The following is a 19,090-nucleotide window of genomic DNA, read 5'->3' as shown; positions in this document are numbered from 1 at the left end:
CACTTAGATAAAATCCTTTAGTGATTTGGTTGGATTTGAACCCGGGACCTCAGGGACCGAAGTCTCGCGCTCTAACCACTAGACCAGCTCACTCCCCATCCCTTTATGGTATAGCTCATAATTGACTGAAATAAAAAGAAAATTCAATTGGGGAATATACTTGTTCTAAAAGGTAACTAGAAATATGATTTCAAGCCTCTGCATACGATTATTAATCTAGGGTCTGTGTTGTACATTTATAACAACGTATGTATATTTATATATTCCAAAGGTAAGCACGCAATTTACGAAAATACTATTTGTACAAGTTAGTGAGATAATTTACATAGGAGTGTCAAAACTTATGTACTCTAATATACTAAACTCTTATATACAAGCTAATGATAAATACATGCCGAGCATGACATATAAATTAGATAGACATTAATAAATAAAACACATTAAAACACATGTTTAAATATATACACGAATCAAAATATATTATCTCTATAGATGTAACTGTCCATATAACTCAGTTCGCATTTGCCTTATCTTCTTATTTCTTTGGCACTGAATGCAGAAATACATTTTAACCTTTTGTACCTCAAATGAATAAACAATTTAAAGTGCAATAAACCTACCTTTGCTAGGTACTACATTTAACATCAAGTAGTAATCACTCGAGTAAACATTAGTAGAAAACTAAGTAACTGCTATGAATTAAAAATAAAACTCTTTGTTTTAAAGACGTATACGTTACAGGTATTTTAAACTAATTGATATCTAAGGTCTAACTAAATATTTTTTTATTCAGCATAGCGAAGAATTACATTGAGAGTTCCTATTAAACTCTATTCAGGTCATAAATTGAAAAAAAAACATTATTAACATAGTCACACAATTAACTCCAAGAATATTAATTAATCTTATTACTATATAATTTTTGTATCCTTGGCTGGTAAAAATTATTTTTTTTTACTGTTTTCCTCTTTAGAATCTCGTTTGACTTCCATTATATTTCAAACACTCAAGAAATGCACAGCTCTTCAAAATGTTTTTCATCACATAGGGTGGATAGTAAAACCAAAAATTTAACCAACAACCTTGTAATTAAATTCAATGAGCTATATCACAGTAGATCTTCAAATGTCAACGATTACGAAGAGTATAACAGGTTACGAGCAACCTCAGTGCAGCAAACTGCCATAAAATACACGTCTATTGCTCGTAAACAATATGAAAGCCAAACATGAGTGAAGTTGCTTTCACAGCCCTTATCTTGCTTAACTCTGATATTTTCATTTTAAAAATGATACTGTTTTATGTCCCACCTTCACATCCTAGGACGCTAGGTTAGAACCCGAAGGCTCGGAACTTTTTTACATATTACTTCAGGCTAGTCCTAGAGGGTCACGGTATTATCACTTATATCCATTGGTGATTGACGGTATTTGAACCCGGAACCTTGGTCTCCGAAGCCCCGAGGTCTACCACTTTACCAGCTCGCTCCCCAAAAGTGATACTGTAGTAAATAGTTATATAATTAAACCAGCTTGGAACTTAATTGCTTTGAAAAAAAAACATAAAGTTTCATCATCCCCGATTTATAGAATGACTAGCTAGAATTTTTCAAGAGAAAGTTATTAGGCCTACTAGTTTTGTCTAACGTCGTCTTTAGACTTGGTGGGGTAAGGTGACGGGGTTTGTGATTCTACTCGGGGTTTTTTGATTCTACTCGGGGGTTTGTGATTCTACTCGGGGGTTTGTGATCGGTCGTTTGACTAAGGTATCCTTTCTCTGACTAGGGATGCAGTTTTGAGCGTAGAATGCAGTGGTGCTGTGTCGTGCATCTGTGTTCGCTGTGGGCAACGGTCAGTGGACCGATGTTAGAGTAGAACATGTAGCTGTTCCCTACATGAAAACAAAGATAAACACACTAAACACCTAAACACAACATTTAAACACCAAAAACTATCAAAACATTGGCGGGGGAGAATTGAAAATAAATTTGAAAACAATTATTAAATTATTGTTTACATTATTACCAATCATTTTGAAGTAATACATGTGTTAAAAGTTAAAATTAGGATGTTAAATAAAATTAAACCTTCTAAAATTTATCAAACGATTATGTTTTCGTTTGTAAAAGTATCTTTGGATATAGAGTAAAATTAAATTTTTTTAAATTTAATTTGTAACTGAATGAGATGCTAGTTTTTTCAAAGTTTGGCATTAAATTGAAAATTATTATGTAACTAAATTGAGGACTATTGTATGAAATTAATTTTCATGCAAAAATGGAAATTAGATTTGTTACTAAAAACCACTTGATACAGATAAAAGTTTAAAAACTGTCGTAGCTACAGATACCATTGATTTCTAACTCTTTAAACCAGCCACATATAAACAGCTGTTATTTACATTAATCATCTAACAAGAACTTACAAAAACACTAAACAGACACATATGTTGAATGTCGTTTCTGTGTACTTGCTCGTAATTTCGCAATATTTCATAAATCTTTCAAACATTTAACGGATTATTCGTTATGTCCCATTAAATGTTTTACGAATGAGATAATAAATTACTCGAGCAGATTTTTATTCGTAATATAAAACCTTAAAACTGTCATTTGCGTAGGAATAAATAATAAATCAAAGGAGAGAAGAGGTCCAGGAATAAAATGGTAAGGTGCAAAAGTAGCTTAAACTTTAATTTTGTAAATAATTTAACAATAAATGGTTGGATAAACTGTATAATAATGGCACGCAGTCCTTAATAGTTTACGCTTTTCATTTTATTTTTTGGCAACTGGTTAGTTTAAACCAGCAAACCCTTGCATGTTTAACAAACTAATCCAAACAAACAGATCTTAAACCTTAGGTTTTGTCACACAAAGTAGACTCATCACATCTGCGCTTAGATATAGAGTCACATCTTAGACTTAAAGTAGACATCACATCTTAGATGCTTGCACTAACAAACGACTAAATACCACCCCCTTTTGTAAATATTTTTCTAATACATGCATTTAATATAATATCGCACGGGTTTGGAGGTTTCATATTTCAATAAAATTGGTTACTTCAATTGTAAAACGTTTTCATGTATTGTGTTTAGCAATGTAAAATTCATCAGCGAAGAAGGTAATTAGTTCATAGTATACATTCTTCAATACGGCTTTTAAATAATTAATATAAAAAGTGACAGTTAATGGGGGCAAAGGTTTGTTTTTTGGAATTTTTTATTTAAGTTTTTTTTTTTATGGATATTTGCCATAGTCAACAAACGACTAATTGGTGGTTTCTATGGACAGTAATAAATACAACTCTTTGTTAACAAACGTTTATTTCCAAAGAAAATAAATATTGGTAGTTGTTATATTGGTAAATTAATAATACTGGTAGAAAATTAAGTACAAAAAACGAGCTCAATTGCTGTAATTATCAAGGTTTGAAAATAACTTCATAACACGGTAATAACTTTAGTACTTATAGAATTTCTTTTAACATCATTGTTAATATATTTTTTATCAAAATATGATAACTTTTCAAAAGTGTATAAAATTTACCTATGTAAACCTTATATTTAAACATTTTATACTAGGTTTAATAATTTGAAACTATTTATTTTTAAGTACATTGGTTCCTAATGATTTTAAATTATATGCCTCATGTGCATGTAACGACTGCTTTAAAAACATACTTTTCTTAGTCTTCACCTTAGTAATGTTAAATATATTTTGTCCATACTGAATTTCCACAACATATAACACAAACAATTTAATTTCATTACATAAACATTTTAATGTTTAAGTGAATTATTTTGTTTCAACAATAATTATAATTTTACATTTCCATTTAAGAGTCAAACTGAAATTCGCTTTTACATAGTTCAACTTTCTTATAGAATGTGTACAACGTAGTCTAGATAGTTAGATATGTAACCATGAGTGATTAATTATCCTGCACTAAAAAGTAAAAAATATATAACCACTTGTTCTATAAAACAAAATAATAAATAAATAACAAAAATATAATATCGTATGAATAAAACACATAAATTATGTAAGACACACACAAACACACACGCTAGGGAGGTAAGTAGTGTACAGTGTATCGTGTAGAATGTATAGCTCCCTTGTGCAAGAATGTGTATGTTAGTGTATGTGTATATGTATGTAAATGTTATGTCAGAGCATGTAAACTATACACTGCATGTTGTATGTGAATGGTATACTAGATGCATTTTGGTAAATATAAGATAGCTAACACTCTTTGTAAATTGACGCTTCTCTCGACTTTTGATCACTCTATTTTATGTGATCACAATTTATCGAAATATTAGTGCAGACGAAACGTGTGCTAATAAATAAATGGTTAATCTAAATTATCAGATATAAATATAAATAGATTTGATAAATTAAAAATTGTGATCATATAGCAGTGTTTTACGTGCTAATATGTAAATATTTTCTGTAAATAAGCTGTTTTGTTTGCTGATTACCTTTCCCATAAAGTAAAAAACCTAATCTAATCTAACTCGACAACCGTATGTGAAGGTAAGTAAATAAATAAGTAGAATTTTAATCGGTCGCAACGATAATATTTAAATGATAATACGTTTTCATCTTTAGTGACGTTACACTGTCATTTGGTTGCTACGACTAGATCGTCCTTCTTAAATATAAAGTATAATGATTATACAAAGACATTATGATCCAAAACTGGTGTAATATTCATTTGACATTCGTATAATTTAACCACGAAAATTATTAATAAAAAATGATTTGGTTTTGTGCAAACTAAGTAGATTAGATACTTTCAATTAATGTATAAAATTTAGAAGAAACTTAGCATCTGGCAACAATAATCTTGATGATAATAAAAAAAAATTAAAATGGCCATTTAATATACAGGGTGTTCAAAAAAGGTGCGGACATAATTTACGTAGCGAATCCTTGGGTAAAGAGAAAGAAGAGAAGGTAAAGAGATAAAGAGAAAATTTAACAATAACATTTTTTCCAAAATTGCTTCGTTATCCAGATATTCACCATTTTGTATTTTTTTACATAAACATTTTTATCTTTGAGTTTTTTTAACCGATCTTTATGACACTTGGTATGTATGTTAAGGTAGAAGAGGCCCATTAAAAAAAATCCATCTTTATTCAACTAGAAATTTCAAAATGGTGGCCATTTTAATCTTTTAAACTTAAATTACAATGAAATGGTAGATTTGATGAAAAGATGTTACGTACAATTTTATTTAGCATTTTAAATTCCCTATTAAACAATACCAAGTTCAAAAAGGTCGAATAAGAAATAGGTTAAACATTACGATTTTTAGTTGTAAAATGGGGCAAACCTGACTAGTTCAATTTTATTCTACCCTATAAATATATCTATGCATAAATTATGTCTCCACCCGTTTTGAATATCCTTTATGTATATTATATTTAGTTAATTTGGTGTATAAATAACGAGAAGAGCCTGATGATGCCACCAAAAGCGAAAAAATTGGCAAAAAAAAAATAACCTATAAACCAAGAACCGAGGCAACCATAAAGAATAGAATTTTTAATAGTTTTGAATCTAAATTCTTCTAAGGTGAAATAGGCTATGTTATCGCGCAAAAACAGTTCAAAGCTTTTACTTGTATTAGATAAGCAAGAAATGTGCATAATAGGATATATGCTTTATATAAATGAACAATAACTGCTATAAATTAAATTAAATTTTGTAAGTATTTGGTATACCTATTCTTTTATTGTAGTTTCTAATGAAAAGAAGATTTATAGTAATTTTGGTTAAGAGATTAACTGAACATGAACACCTAAACGTCGTGCTATTTTATTTTGAGTACCATATTAAATTTGATAGCCTTAATAAACCAAGAAAATAACAGGAAACATTATAAAACCGTCAAATAATCTTAAATCACGAATACAATCAAAGAATAAATGGTGATACGAAACAAATCATCCTTCATTTTGTTTATAAAAACACAAATAAACTATATTAAACTAATTATAATATTTCTCACAGCTTACCGAATCTATGTTATCTTCTTGAAACTGAAATCATCTGGTTCAGTGGAAATAAATATGTTTGGCACAAACCTACATACAATCAGATTAGTAATCTGTTTCATTAATTCATTTCAATAATGACAGGTTTATGACCTAAATAAATTTATATTGACAATCAATAGTAATAACCTTCCTAAATATCGACGTAACACGATTAAATTTACCAATGATTTTTCTTAACGTGATATAGCTGTTTTATTAATCATGTTATAAAAGTTGTTGATAACATAAAAATATTGTGACTACCATTTTGGATATTCACTAATAGTTTTACTCTTTCACAGTTTTTGTAGGAAACATTTATTGTTAGTTTAGAGTTTGATACTGACTTATAAAACGCTACATTTTAGCGTTACATTATCCCTTAATTTTATACATTGAAATTTAATTGTAAACAAACTCTCGTTACTAAAATTTACAAAAGGGCCAACATATTCAACAATGCAGCTATTGCGAAACCAACAATAACTCGCTTAACATTCCGCTGAACAATTCATTTATTTAATCAAGCCCAGATTAAATACATTTTCAATGAACTAATCGCTCTTTGTTTGTAAAGCTTGCTCATATTACACACTTCAACCCAGCAGAGCAACTATTTTATTGTGAACACCGATGATTTGCCAGCAAAGCATTGAATTAGTGGGCTTAAAAACCAGATGGAATATGGAAATTACTTTTATACGGTGATAAAAGACAGTATATTACTTAGTTCAATTTGGTATGATAGTGTAAAATAAAATTACAATAAATATCTTTAGTCAAGTAAAGATCTTTATTTGAATGAAAATGCACATTACATATGTTCTTCTGAAATCTTAGAATAGATTAAACACTTACTTGTAGAAATGTTTGTTAATAGCTTGTAATAGCTTGTTGTTACCAGAGACAGCTAAAGACGAATTTCAGGTTTAGTTCAGTTGATTTAATAGGCTTCTTTTGTGTTTCTAAAACAAATTTTGACCACGGTATTTCAATTGATTGTAATATATTTGTATAATGTTGTCCATCCCTTCGTATTATATAGAAAGAGTAAAGTAAAAATCGCAAATCTGTCTGGAAATAAGAGAGACAGATTTAGTAAACGCAAATCAGGGCAGGCATGATCATACAATAGGCTGTCCATCTTCATAGACTTGCACACTTGGAGAAAACCAAACTAAACTTATGCGCTTTACTTACCTACTGTTTTACTTAATTTTTCGTCACAAAATTGTCCTGCCACAAAAGTACCAAAATAGTCTAAGCAGCAATCAATGACAGTGGAACTGAAGACCCGAGAATAACACGAGAAGCTAAACAGCTTTTTAAACCTAAACCCTACCTAAAATCTACCTAAGTATCGTAATTCCCGCGTAAGACATCGGTTAAGACGCTTAAGCAACTAAAGAAACGATATTCAACATTTAAAACACAAAGGAAACATAACAAATAAACATAAACCATCTCTAATTAAACGATTTGGCGTTTCCAGACGGGGATCCGAGGACAAAGAGTAGTCGGCTACAGAGAAAGACTGTGAGTTTGCTAGTCTAGGGTAGCAATGTGTGTGTGTGTTTATAGGTAGACCTGCGACATATGGATGAAAAACAGGGCTCCAACATAGTGGAGGTCGGAGTTGACCTGTCGGAGTTTTACATGTCTGTGGAGTGGGACATACTGGAGGTTCCAGCAGTGAGGTTTGTTATTTATTTTTATTCATTGTGTATATACAAATAATTAAGTAACGTAGAAATACAGTTTAATACAGCTGCGGGACTATAGTTATTTGTGTAACTAGTGTGCGAAGTGGCACTTTGTTGCACATGTGGAAGCAACAAAAGGTTTAAATTACCTCCGTCAAGTGATCCTAGATCCTAGTTGGTTGACTACAGCTGTTTCGTGTTCACTAACACATCTTTAGGTCAAATGTTACATTGATTTATTCCATGGAATGGTCGTCATGAGGTTAAAAGTTCACAAATAAAACTTACACGTACACGAAACATTAAACATTAATTGGCCAAAACACAAATGTAAAAAACGTAAAGTTTACAAAAGACGGACACGTGCGGGGCTGGTAAAAGGTAGGTGACCAACCTTCTGTAGTCAACCAACTACAATCTAGGATCATTTGACTGATACAGGTAATTTAACCCTTTTGTAGTAAAACTCAGTGATCCAGAGGCTGTACCATAAAAATAATAAGGACATGTGGAAGGTTTCTCGAGTGCAGTAAAGGCACTTTACACTCGTGTTACACATTATAGTTTTCCAACTGTTACTATAACACATAGAAATAATTAGTCTTTCAAACACTAAACACTTCTTAGATTAGGTTAAATTCAAACATTAAACGAAATAGGAAACACTCCACCAGCTGATCGTAATCGAAGTTTAAGTGTTACCAACTTATTTTCAAGAGTAGCCTACACGTATTACGTGCCTAATAAAAGCACACTTTTTGTTTTTAGGTACATACTTGAGTGTGCCTTAAGTAAGCAAATGCAGCAATTAGCTAATTTGCGTGCTATAATCAGTGCAAGGAAGCCCACTTTGTCAGGAAACTGTAGCAAAAAGTAGTTTTTCCATCTAGGGTAAAAAGAATCACTTATTGTCAAGGTACATTTTTCTCAATTGTATAAGTTCATCGCTGATTATGTAGAAGTATTGTATGTAGAAGTACAACTCATTAATAAATATACTATCTTATACATTAAGGCTGAATGGTTGTAGTACTCAAAGACAATCAGAAGGTCACTAGTTCGAATCTGAGAAAAGTCAGAAGCTTTTTGATTGTTTGAAACTTGACCCAGCTGTCCTTGTGCATTGGGCTTTTAAAAAGAAACAGCTGGTTTTAGTTAGTGACAAAGCTCAAAGCTAAATGGATAGTTTTACTTTATTGTACACCAAAATTTAACTTATATTTAGCTAGAAACACATTTACAGAGTACGCCATTCTCAAAGTGAATTATTTTAGTTTGTATGTTTATCATCGTGTCCCACAGTATGTTGTAACTAAGACATACCCAAACTAGTTTTAAATGTAAAATCAGTAATTTGAATTTATTTTGGTGTAAGTCGAGTAATGACTGTTGGATACTCGAGTAAACACTCAATCTATATGGACCACTCTGTCGCATTTTTTTTTACTAAAAAGAACATGGTTGAGTAAGCCAGTCACAGATTGCACTAGTGTATATCATTATATCTACCTTATTTGTTGTCACTGAGATATTTTACTTGAGAGATATTTTAACTTGAGATATTTAACTTTTTATTTATTTTAACTTGAGATATTTTACTGAGATATTTTGATTTGATTTAGAAGATGCTTAGTAAGTTGTCTTATCTTATCAGTTTTACTTGGTAAAAAACCGCATATTCGACCGAAATCAGTAATTTAAATCAGCTCAATCTGGCAGAGTCTCACATCAACTAAGTCAATTTAATATAATAAATAGGTTACATACCTTATAAATCCAACAAACAGCTCGATTTAATTGAAGGTCGTCTACATGTTTCGGCTTGTATTGGACATTGTCAAAACGTTGCAGTTGGATGGTAAAATCCTTGTCATTGTTTTATACTAAAAGTACATACACAAACACATACACACGGACGGAACGAAAACATTACGAAACGAATAATGATTTCGTCCCGTCCGTGTGTGTTTGTGTATGTACTTTTAGTAGAAAACAATGAGAAGGATTTTACCATCCAACTGCAAAGTTTTGACAATGGCCGATACAAGCCGAAACATGTAGACGACCTTCAATTAAAATGAGCTGTTTGTCGGATTTATAAGGTATGTAACCTATTTATTATATTGAATACAACAGCTCAGGAGCTAGAATGGAAATGAATTTTAAGTCAAATTGATTTAAAAACTGGTTATATCTTTCACATGGGAAAGGAACGTCTCTCTAGTCAAAGGTAATACACATTGAAACTAGGTGACGATAACAACATTTTGTTCACAATGGAAAAACAAGCTGCATGCTTATAGACTTTTTCCAGCGTTTAAATTAACCAATAAATTGACGCATTCTGGCAGTTGTTGTCTATTTTAAGCTAATATGAACATGCTAGTGAAAATGGAGTGAGATGATTTCATTATCTTTGTTACTGGCTAAAATCAGTGTTTTTGCCCAGTACCATTTGTTTCACGTTTAACGTTATCGGGATAATTGAGTCCAATCGACAAGATTATAAGACGAGCACTTTATCCAAATTTTTTATATTTAATTACACTATATTAACTGCTTTGGTTAAATTCTTCTTTCTCTCCTGCCGTTCATCGTATAGCTCACGAGAAATAGTAAATGTATTCACAATTCTTAGCCACTGGTCATCAACTAACTAAATTATTTGTACAGCCACAATTTTTTCACTAAATTATTTCTAATTTGAGGACGGTCGTTTGTACTAAATTAGGTGAGAAGTTGAATAACGCAATTACCTATTGTGAGAAAAATTATTATTTTGTATCACGTTTGTTAAAAACAACGGTCATTTAGACTTTTTGACTAAATTAACATAAACACTACATAGGTAAACCAACTACTGTTGCAAAGTTCAATTTAGAGACTTTGCTTAAAATTCTAACGAAACAAAATTTAAGAAAATTGGTTCATACATGAGAGAAAAAACTTTTTTTTTAATACTGCGTAGGCCTACATCGATATTTATGCTTATTAGGTAATTACCAATTAAACAGCTGATTGTTTAAGCTAACTGGCAATGATGATACCGCATGACTGCAGATATTTTTTGATACGAGGTATTAAAAGTATATAGTTTTTTCAACATATCATTGAATCGAGCACACTCGTTTCCCGAATTTCTACATGAAGTTCTGTTTTACTCTTAATTAAATGTTACAATTCAACACTTAACACGGATAACACGTTTTTAAATGTTAATAGACATGAAATATATTTACAACATTATATTAATTGGATGGTTGTTAACAAAATTATAATTTATGAATCAAGTTTTGAGTAGCGAGTTTCTGTTTGTCATAGGCCTACTTATTAGTCTACCGGAGAGTTAAAATAATACAGATATTTTGTAGAGAGAAGAAAGATTCATAACAATCTAAAATGAACATTTTGCTTGAACGTTCGTATTGAAAGTATTGAAAGCTCAATAAAAATAGCATTCGATCAAGTATCTATACAATTGATCCGCGTTTTTGATTGAAGGGTGTATTCTAGATGTTCTTCGAATCGTTATAAAACCACTTAGAGCTTGGAAATCCAACATCACAAAAGTCGGGTTCCTGAGCCAAAACAAAGGATTTTTTAGCTTTTCACTTCATTTGTGAATGATTTGTGAGATTTATTTTTTTAAATATTAGTTACAATAACCACTTCTTTAATAACCTATACATTTTTAACTTATAATATCTAATAATTATTATAGTAGCCAAAGTTATTGATGAATTTTCCATTTCTTACATAATTAATAAATTTGATATTGAGTATTGATATAATCTCTTTACTTAATGCGAAGGCTTTTATTACAATAATATCTATGTTAAACATCTTATAATTTTTACTTAACTCGAACTGCTGATATGGTTAAATTACGAGATACAAACAGTTAATTTTATCTAATCAGCAGTTTGCTCAATCTTTTTGAAAAAATGTTAAGGTTAATATGGAGATACTATTGTGATATTACAAAGTATAACAAGATAAAGTAGCTATGCAGTAAAATAGTATATTTCATCACTAGGGCCTATAGTGACTCTTTTTGACACGAGGTCAACTCGGCTTCGCCTCGATTGTAACAACAATCGAGGCGAAGCCGAGTTCGGAAAATGATCGTGGGTTAAAAGGTCACTTTTTGCCCATGTGGTGAACTATAGTTTTCGTCATATTGCATCATTAACTAACAAAAACAAAGCTAGAAAACGAAATAATTTTTATGTTAAGATAACCTCTTAAAACGACTTCCAGCTTGTTTTCTCTGCTAATGCAAATAAGCAGCTGTTTAGTAAGTGATTGAATTATTTCGTCTATTACGATTGTGTTACCATCGATATGTTGAGCAATCGAGAACAATAGGCTAAAACCTTACCTTATAAATCAATTGATAAATAATTTCGATCGATACTATTGCCACAATTGAAATTTACAACTGATTACAACAGCAGATTTTTCTCCCTAGGGACTAAAAATAATTTTTACTCCCTAGAGAGTACAAATACTACTTACCCACAACGCATGCATTAAAACGGATGTTTTTGCCGCAGTATGACGAAAATTTGTTAGTATGTTCAATATTCAATCGCTTTGTGCATAAGACAGGAAACCACATCGGGAATCCTGTTAAAATAATCATTTCACCTACAGTAACGAGAACTGATTGCAAACATTTAAGGCGTGATTTATTAGCTGGGTCTTAAATACTGAAGAATATCGTCCTAATAATATTCAATCCTGTATGAAGACTGAGTGAGTAAAGTTATAATTAGTTTTGAGCACTAATCACAACTGTGTGCAGGAACGAGAGGTTTTACACATGCTGTGATGAACCATACCTCGACATCACCTTCAACATCACCATGCGAAGGAAAACTCTATTCTACACTGTAAACATCATCATCCCTTGCATGGGAATCTCATTTCTCACAGTGCTAACTTTCTATCTGCCCTCCGACAGTGGTGAGAAGGTAAGTTTAAAGATGTTGGTATTTTACAAATGATCTTGGTAGCGATATTTCAATTGTTGAAATTAAATAGTAATTCTTCTTAATTGGACCAACTTAGGAGCTCATGGTCCTTTCTTAAAGTTTATCTCTTCTTTAGAAACTCTTGTTTAGTAGTTTATGACGAAACAGCAAAAAATGGAGGTTAATAAAATTTCTAGATCGTTAGTCCTCGAGATTAATATACCTCATTGTTATTGAGTCGGCGAAGACAGTTGTAGACGATTTGGATGCTTATCAATACGTCTTCAGGACAAACTACAATTCAACTGACATTGTTAAACAGAGTACATTATTTTGAAATCGTAGTTACTTCACAATTCCGTATAAATAATTATGTTGATATTTCACGTAAGATGTTATAAAATCTATGTAAGGTTACGAATAAACAACTTCGTAGTTCTTGGCTTGAATTAGATTCAATTTACTTGGGCTATTCTAAGTAATTGTAGACCTCTTTAGTATTTTAAAAGCCATACCATGTTAAAAACGTAATCCCTGGGAAATTTGCTAAAAGTAGAAAACATTACATGAAATATGTCCTAATGAAATATAATTTAAAATCTGTAACCTCTGGAACCAAAATCGGTTATTCGGGATAAACAAACAATAATATAGAAATTCCTTAGTAATTCCCACTTAGTCTATGTTTCATAAAGTCGCTTACATGCCAAGATATGAAGTATTTGTTTTTCGATAGCAACAGAAGATTTCTGATATTTCTTGCATGGGGTGCAATTCCAACCCCATACGTAGATAGATGTGGGCAGGGCTACGAGTCCAGTGGGGTACATATCTCTTTTCAATTTCTAATATAATCATCCATGTTCACTCTTATCATTCCTACATTCAATAAACTAGATTATGTTACAGGCCAACTGCAGCAATTGTACACATAATCTATGTAACCCCCTGTGTATGACGTAAAAATGACGTCGATGCTCGGCAGGGGGTGTGATTCCATGGGGGTGCAATTCTGGTGACCCGAATAATATCGTTCGACACACGGACAAGTTTCGACCCCTGCTTCTTTTTATTTGTAAAACTTGAGCTCGTATAGAAAAGATTTACTGAAGTCTCTAGTGATGAAATATGCTATTATAATTCTATCTATCCTGTGTATTACGTTTTTTGACCAGTCTATATAAAGATACAAAGATGCTTTTTCCTGTTCAAAGATGCATCTTGTGGTAAATTCATCATTTCGTATTTTTTTCTAATTTTCAATCAGCTGGTTTAGTTTTTGTTTGTTTCAATATAATAATATAATTCAAACAAAAATAGCGATGGAAACGTTTGAAGCTAACAAATTCATGCATATTCTTTCCTTACGCTTAAAATGTTGCGTAGCATTTTTAAATTAAAATATATTTTTTTTCGAGTTATGAGCTCAAAACATCTAGTTGACAGTAAACAAGTTGTGCCTTGCCAAGTTACATTCCAACTGAGTATCAATTGATTGAACCTGACAACTGACACCAGCTAAAGGGGTATTTTTAGAGCCTCAACTCGTTAAGTTTTCTTTTAAAAATACAGTTATTAAATTATTTGAATTTAATTTGTTTTTTCAAATTTTTCAAAAAAATATTCATAAACTTATAAATTTCCTAATTTAAATATTTAAGTTTTTCAACATTTTTGTATATTTAAATTAGGAAATTTATAAGTTTATGAATATTTTTTTAGATAATGTCTATTTAGAGAAGCAACCAATAACGTGGTACAAATATATGTGTATAAATAAATAACTTGGTTCTTGTGCAGCTACACGAATAAATTAAAATACATTTTACAACACTATTCGATGTATTAAAATGTATAATGCAACAATTTACAAGAAGGTAAACCTGTGTAAAAATCGTCATGAGAATTGCAATCAGTCTTCGTGCATTTTTACCGTCTAGCTAAAGATAACAACTATATTATATACTGTATAAATACGTATTGTTTTAGTATACGTCTTTTCGATGTATATGAAATGAAAATTACGGTGTAATACAAATTCTATTTCAAAGTTCACAAACTATCCCCATACTTAAACAAGTGATCTTTAACTTTGTACTAATCAAATATACATCTTAACCTGAAGAACAATATTTTACAGCAAACAATTTGGTATCTCAAAATCTCACATTGATGGTCGTATTTTTTGGTTACTGAAATGTTAGTTTTAAACACCATACGTTTTATCTCGTACCCAAAAACTAAGTATTCGTTGGGTATGATCAAATATATTTTTAAATCATAATGGTTAATAACCTTTTTTGGGTAAAAATTCATTGAATATACTGAAAATTGGCTTGTTACTCAGGTTTGGCACAATAGAGGAATCAGTTAATTGTTCTATCTACATTTTGAATTACATAAGGGTAAAATCATGATAGGCCTACTTATTTATTTAATCTAATGGACATCTACATTTCTTTCATGTAAAAAACGAAAGGGGTCCAAAAACTCAGGATGACTAATTGTAAACATTTACAAGAACAAAAACAGTTGAATAGAAGAAGTACATAAGAACATAAGTACGCGGGCAAATGAAAAGTTAAGTTACTTGGCTTATTAACGGTAACTATAACAATGCATGGTACAACAAATTAACAAATTACTCACCCTATAAAGCTTATGCAGGTCAAAGAGAATGACCAGAACAAATAGTTAATAAACGAAACAATGATGACAAATTTGTTAAGGGTACTCATAAACTAATACAAATCCAATTTGATATGACAAGACAACAACAAAAAACCTAAGAGCTAAATAAAAACTGACAAAATATAGGCAATAACCTTCCATGGTTTAGTGTGTTTATGGAATTTTTGCTATGAAAGACACAAATACTTCATACCTTAACATGTAAGCAAAAGATAATTTGTTTAAAACTTAGACTAAGTGAGGACTTAATAAAGATTTTCCGAATTATTGTTTTATCTTGAATAAACGATTTTGGTTTTAGCAGTTTCAGATAGCTAACCCATATGATATTATAATCTGAATTATATATCTCATGTTAACCGTAATCCAACTATCAATGTATTCTACTTTCTTTAACATTTTGGAGCATTTTAATACCAAAGAGGACTACAATGGCCATTAGAATAGCACAAGTACATTGAATCTAAAAATCACGCCAAGAAGTATTTGTTCTTAATATTTTTCATAGTTTGGAATGCATCTTACGTGAAATATCAATATAATTTAAATGAGTGTAGAGAATGCATTTAATAATTTCATTCTATATTTTTGTATTTTACCAAATTTAAGCGAAGTGGGTTGATGCTTTCCTGTCATCAAATAGTTCCAAATATGATAATTTTAAAGAATATAAATTTGTTCCAAATATGAAAATTCTACAAATCGTTTTGTTCCTAATATAAAGATCCTTCCCACCACAAATTAGTTCCACATATGAAGATTTTATAGACCACCAATTAGTTCCAAATACGAATTTTCTACCAAACAGAATTTTAGTCCCCTAACAGAGAAATTATTTTTACATCCGCCCTTCAAGCTATTCCCAAAACCTCAGTAAAAACTGTGAGACTAAAGTTTCTTAGTGATGAGAAAATACTTGTTTGTTACCAGGATTGTAACTTCTGGCATGCCATGCATTTTTCACAATGGAATTTGTACAAAAAATAGTAAGAAATAAAATATTCATGTTTTACTTTAGTATCAGGACTTTAAATTGATTATTTTCTTTCAGGTTACACTCTCAATTTCAATTCTTATTAGTCTTCACGTGTTCTTCCTGCTAGTAGTGGAGATCATTCCCCCGACATCGCTGGTCGTCCCCCTTTTAGGAAAATACCTCATATTTGCCATGATACTTGTATCTATAAGGTAAGTAAATAGAAACAAAATTATTCATGGGAGTTCAAAACAAATGCGTTAAGTTAACTCAATATACACAGGACAAGAAGGTTAATTGGAAAAGAATAATGGAAAACTAACGAAATGCTAATTTCCGGAAAAGAAAACAATGGAATATAAGATAACGTTGTTGCACTTGTTTAATTTTGGTTCTCGTGGAGGATTTTAAATTCACTGTATTTCCTATTTCAACTATAAGGTGATTTACTATCACATTTAAGTAAATGCTTTAAGACCTCATTAGCCAAAGAGATGCTAATTGCAACAACCTAACAACAACAACAACAACAACAACACACATAAATTGCACGAATCGATTAACAATAGTTATCCGTTAAACAGCCCATTCATTACATGTTAATTCACAATCATATTCCTATGGGTTACGGGTAATATTCTAAATACAAAAATAATAAGTAGATGCTTTGAATTTATATAAAAAAATTAAATTTCAATATATGGAAGGAAAAAAGTAACACGAAATTGAATTGACATAAAAAAACGGTGATAACCAACATCAGAACAATGGTTTAAAAATCCAATAAATGTTTTAGTTTATCACAAACCTAGCTGTATGTTGTTGACACCAGATATTACTTTACAGAAAAGACAGAAAATAAATCACGGAGTTCGGCATTTATAAAAAAAAGTCCCTAAAAGGTCCTTTCTCCTTAAAATAGCACAAGAAATGTAATAACAGAAATATATTTAGGCAGCATCATAGGCTACAACTAGTTGAATAAATAGTGTTATTGTATGAAACATTCAAAAGATGCAATATAAAACTATACTGTAATAGTATTATCACTATTACCATACTATATATACCATACCATATACCATAGTATATTAATAGTATATTACCTTACTAGTCCTGAAAATATGTGTTAACTGGACGAGTGGGATTACCATACGAGTCCGGTAAACACATTTTGGACGAGTGACGTAAGATATTTTATGCTGTACTACTCTAAGCTAACTTGACAATACAAAATCCTTGTATTTACCCACTGACTAAAGGAATAACAATCACTACTTATTACCTCTAAGGGAGGTTATGTTGTTGTTTATAACCACTCATTGGCAAATATAATCAGCTGGTTGGTGTCCGGTAATAGTATATTACGTTACTAGTCCTGAAAATATTACGTGTTTAACGGACGAGTGGGGTCGTTCCCGTGCGAAACGAAGTCGAGTGCAGGATCACCATACGAGTCTGGTAAACACATTTTGGACGAGTGACGTAAGATATTTTATGCTGTACTACTCTAAGCTAACTTAACAATAAAAAAATCCTTATATATACCCACCAATTAAAGGACTAACAATCACTACTTATAACCTCTAAGGGAGGTTATGTTTTTGTTTATAACCACTCATTGCCAAATATAATCCGGTGTCCGGTAAAAACTAATTACAGTACAGTAGTACAGTAGTAAGTAATGAAACCCATTTGATTAAGCTGGCGGCAAACATATGTTTTCTGGACTGAATCCTTGCGTGGGAAGTTCGTTAAAACATTGTAGTGGGGCGTAAAATGCTTTTATTTCCTTATACTTTGACATAAATAGTAATTTAAAATGCATTAAGACATTGGTTCTGAAATGTGACTATTATTATTTGGAATTTTCCAACATTTCTTGAGTTTAAAACTACACAAAGTTTCTGGAGGTGGATCAAGAAAGATTGGAAATTTTAAAATAATAATACTAACATGGTTAGTAATATATCAAATTATGACTTCGACTTCATAACAATTTTATATTAGTAGAATTTTTTACAACAAAACAATATAAAAGTTATGCTTGAATAACATCAATTTGCCACGACAAAAAGTTTCAAAGAAATTGCTAATCCTTATTAATGCTATTTTTGAAATAAACAAGAGAACTTTATTCGTCATTTTGACACTCTCCCGAGAGATTGCATCCCAGTTTTTAAAATCCAATTATGAACGCCAACATTCATGCACAATGTCACACAATTCACTGAAAAAGAAACATTTAAATGTTAAATGCCATAACAATGATTTCTAATGATCGTCATATCAGTTGGGAGCTACCATTTGTAGTTTTCATGTTAATCTCATTTTGTAAATCAAACAGTTACTTATAATAAGTATACAAGCCGGTATAATGATTTTAGAGTATAGGTGTCTCAAGACTTAACGTAAATTTTAAGGGTTAGTAAATGTTTCATATTATTTAACTTTTAGCCTTATGAAACTTTTATGAAGTCCCACCTTCACATCCTAGGACGCAAGTATATAGCCTAGAACCAAACTAGTTTTGCACATTACTCCAGGGTAGGCCTATATCGTGGCGTAAACACAAAGATCATTGGTGATTGGCGGGATTTTAACCCGGGACCTCGCCTAGCTCTCTACCACCAGAACATAATATTTAAGAATACTGTCAGTCTGCAACTTAAACATGGAGTTTGTTTACCCCA

The 19,090-nt window shown here is 31.0% G+C and overlaps 1 protein-coding gene across 1 annotated transcript in view; it reads left to right on the top strand.

Moving 5' to 3' along the window:
* The window catches only part of LOC128998975 (acetylcholine receptor subunit alpha-like), a 115,826-nt gene that overhangs the window by 81,283 nt on the left and 15,453 nt on the right, over nt 1–19,090 (top strand). The window contains exons 8-10 of the mRNA XM_054425331.1: nt 7,633–7,748; nt 12,562–12,730; nt 16,473–16,609. Coding sequence (XP_054281306.1) covers nt 7,633–7,748; nt 12,562–12,730; nt 16,473–16,609 — 422 coding nt within the window. The remainder of the gene's footprint in view (nt 1–7,632; nt 7,749–12,561; nt 12,731–16,472; nt 16,610–19,090) is intronic.

Source organism: Macrosteles quadrilineatus, unplaced genomic scaffold (assembly GCF_028750875.1).
Source record: "Macrosteles quadrilineatus isolate MER2022 unplaced genomic scaffold, UCM_ALF_1.0 Scaffold_7__1_contigs__length_78375512, whole genome shotgun sequence".
Taxonomy (NCBI): domain Eukaryota; kingdom Metazoa; phylum Arthropoda; class Insecta; order Hemiptera; family Cicadellidae; genus Macrosteles; species Macrosteles quadrilineatus.
This window is presented reverse-complemented; position numbering and strand designations above follow the sequence as displayed.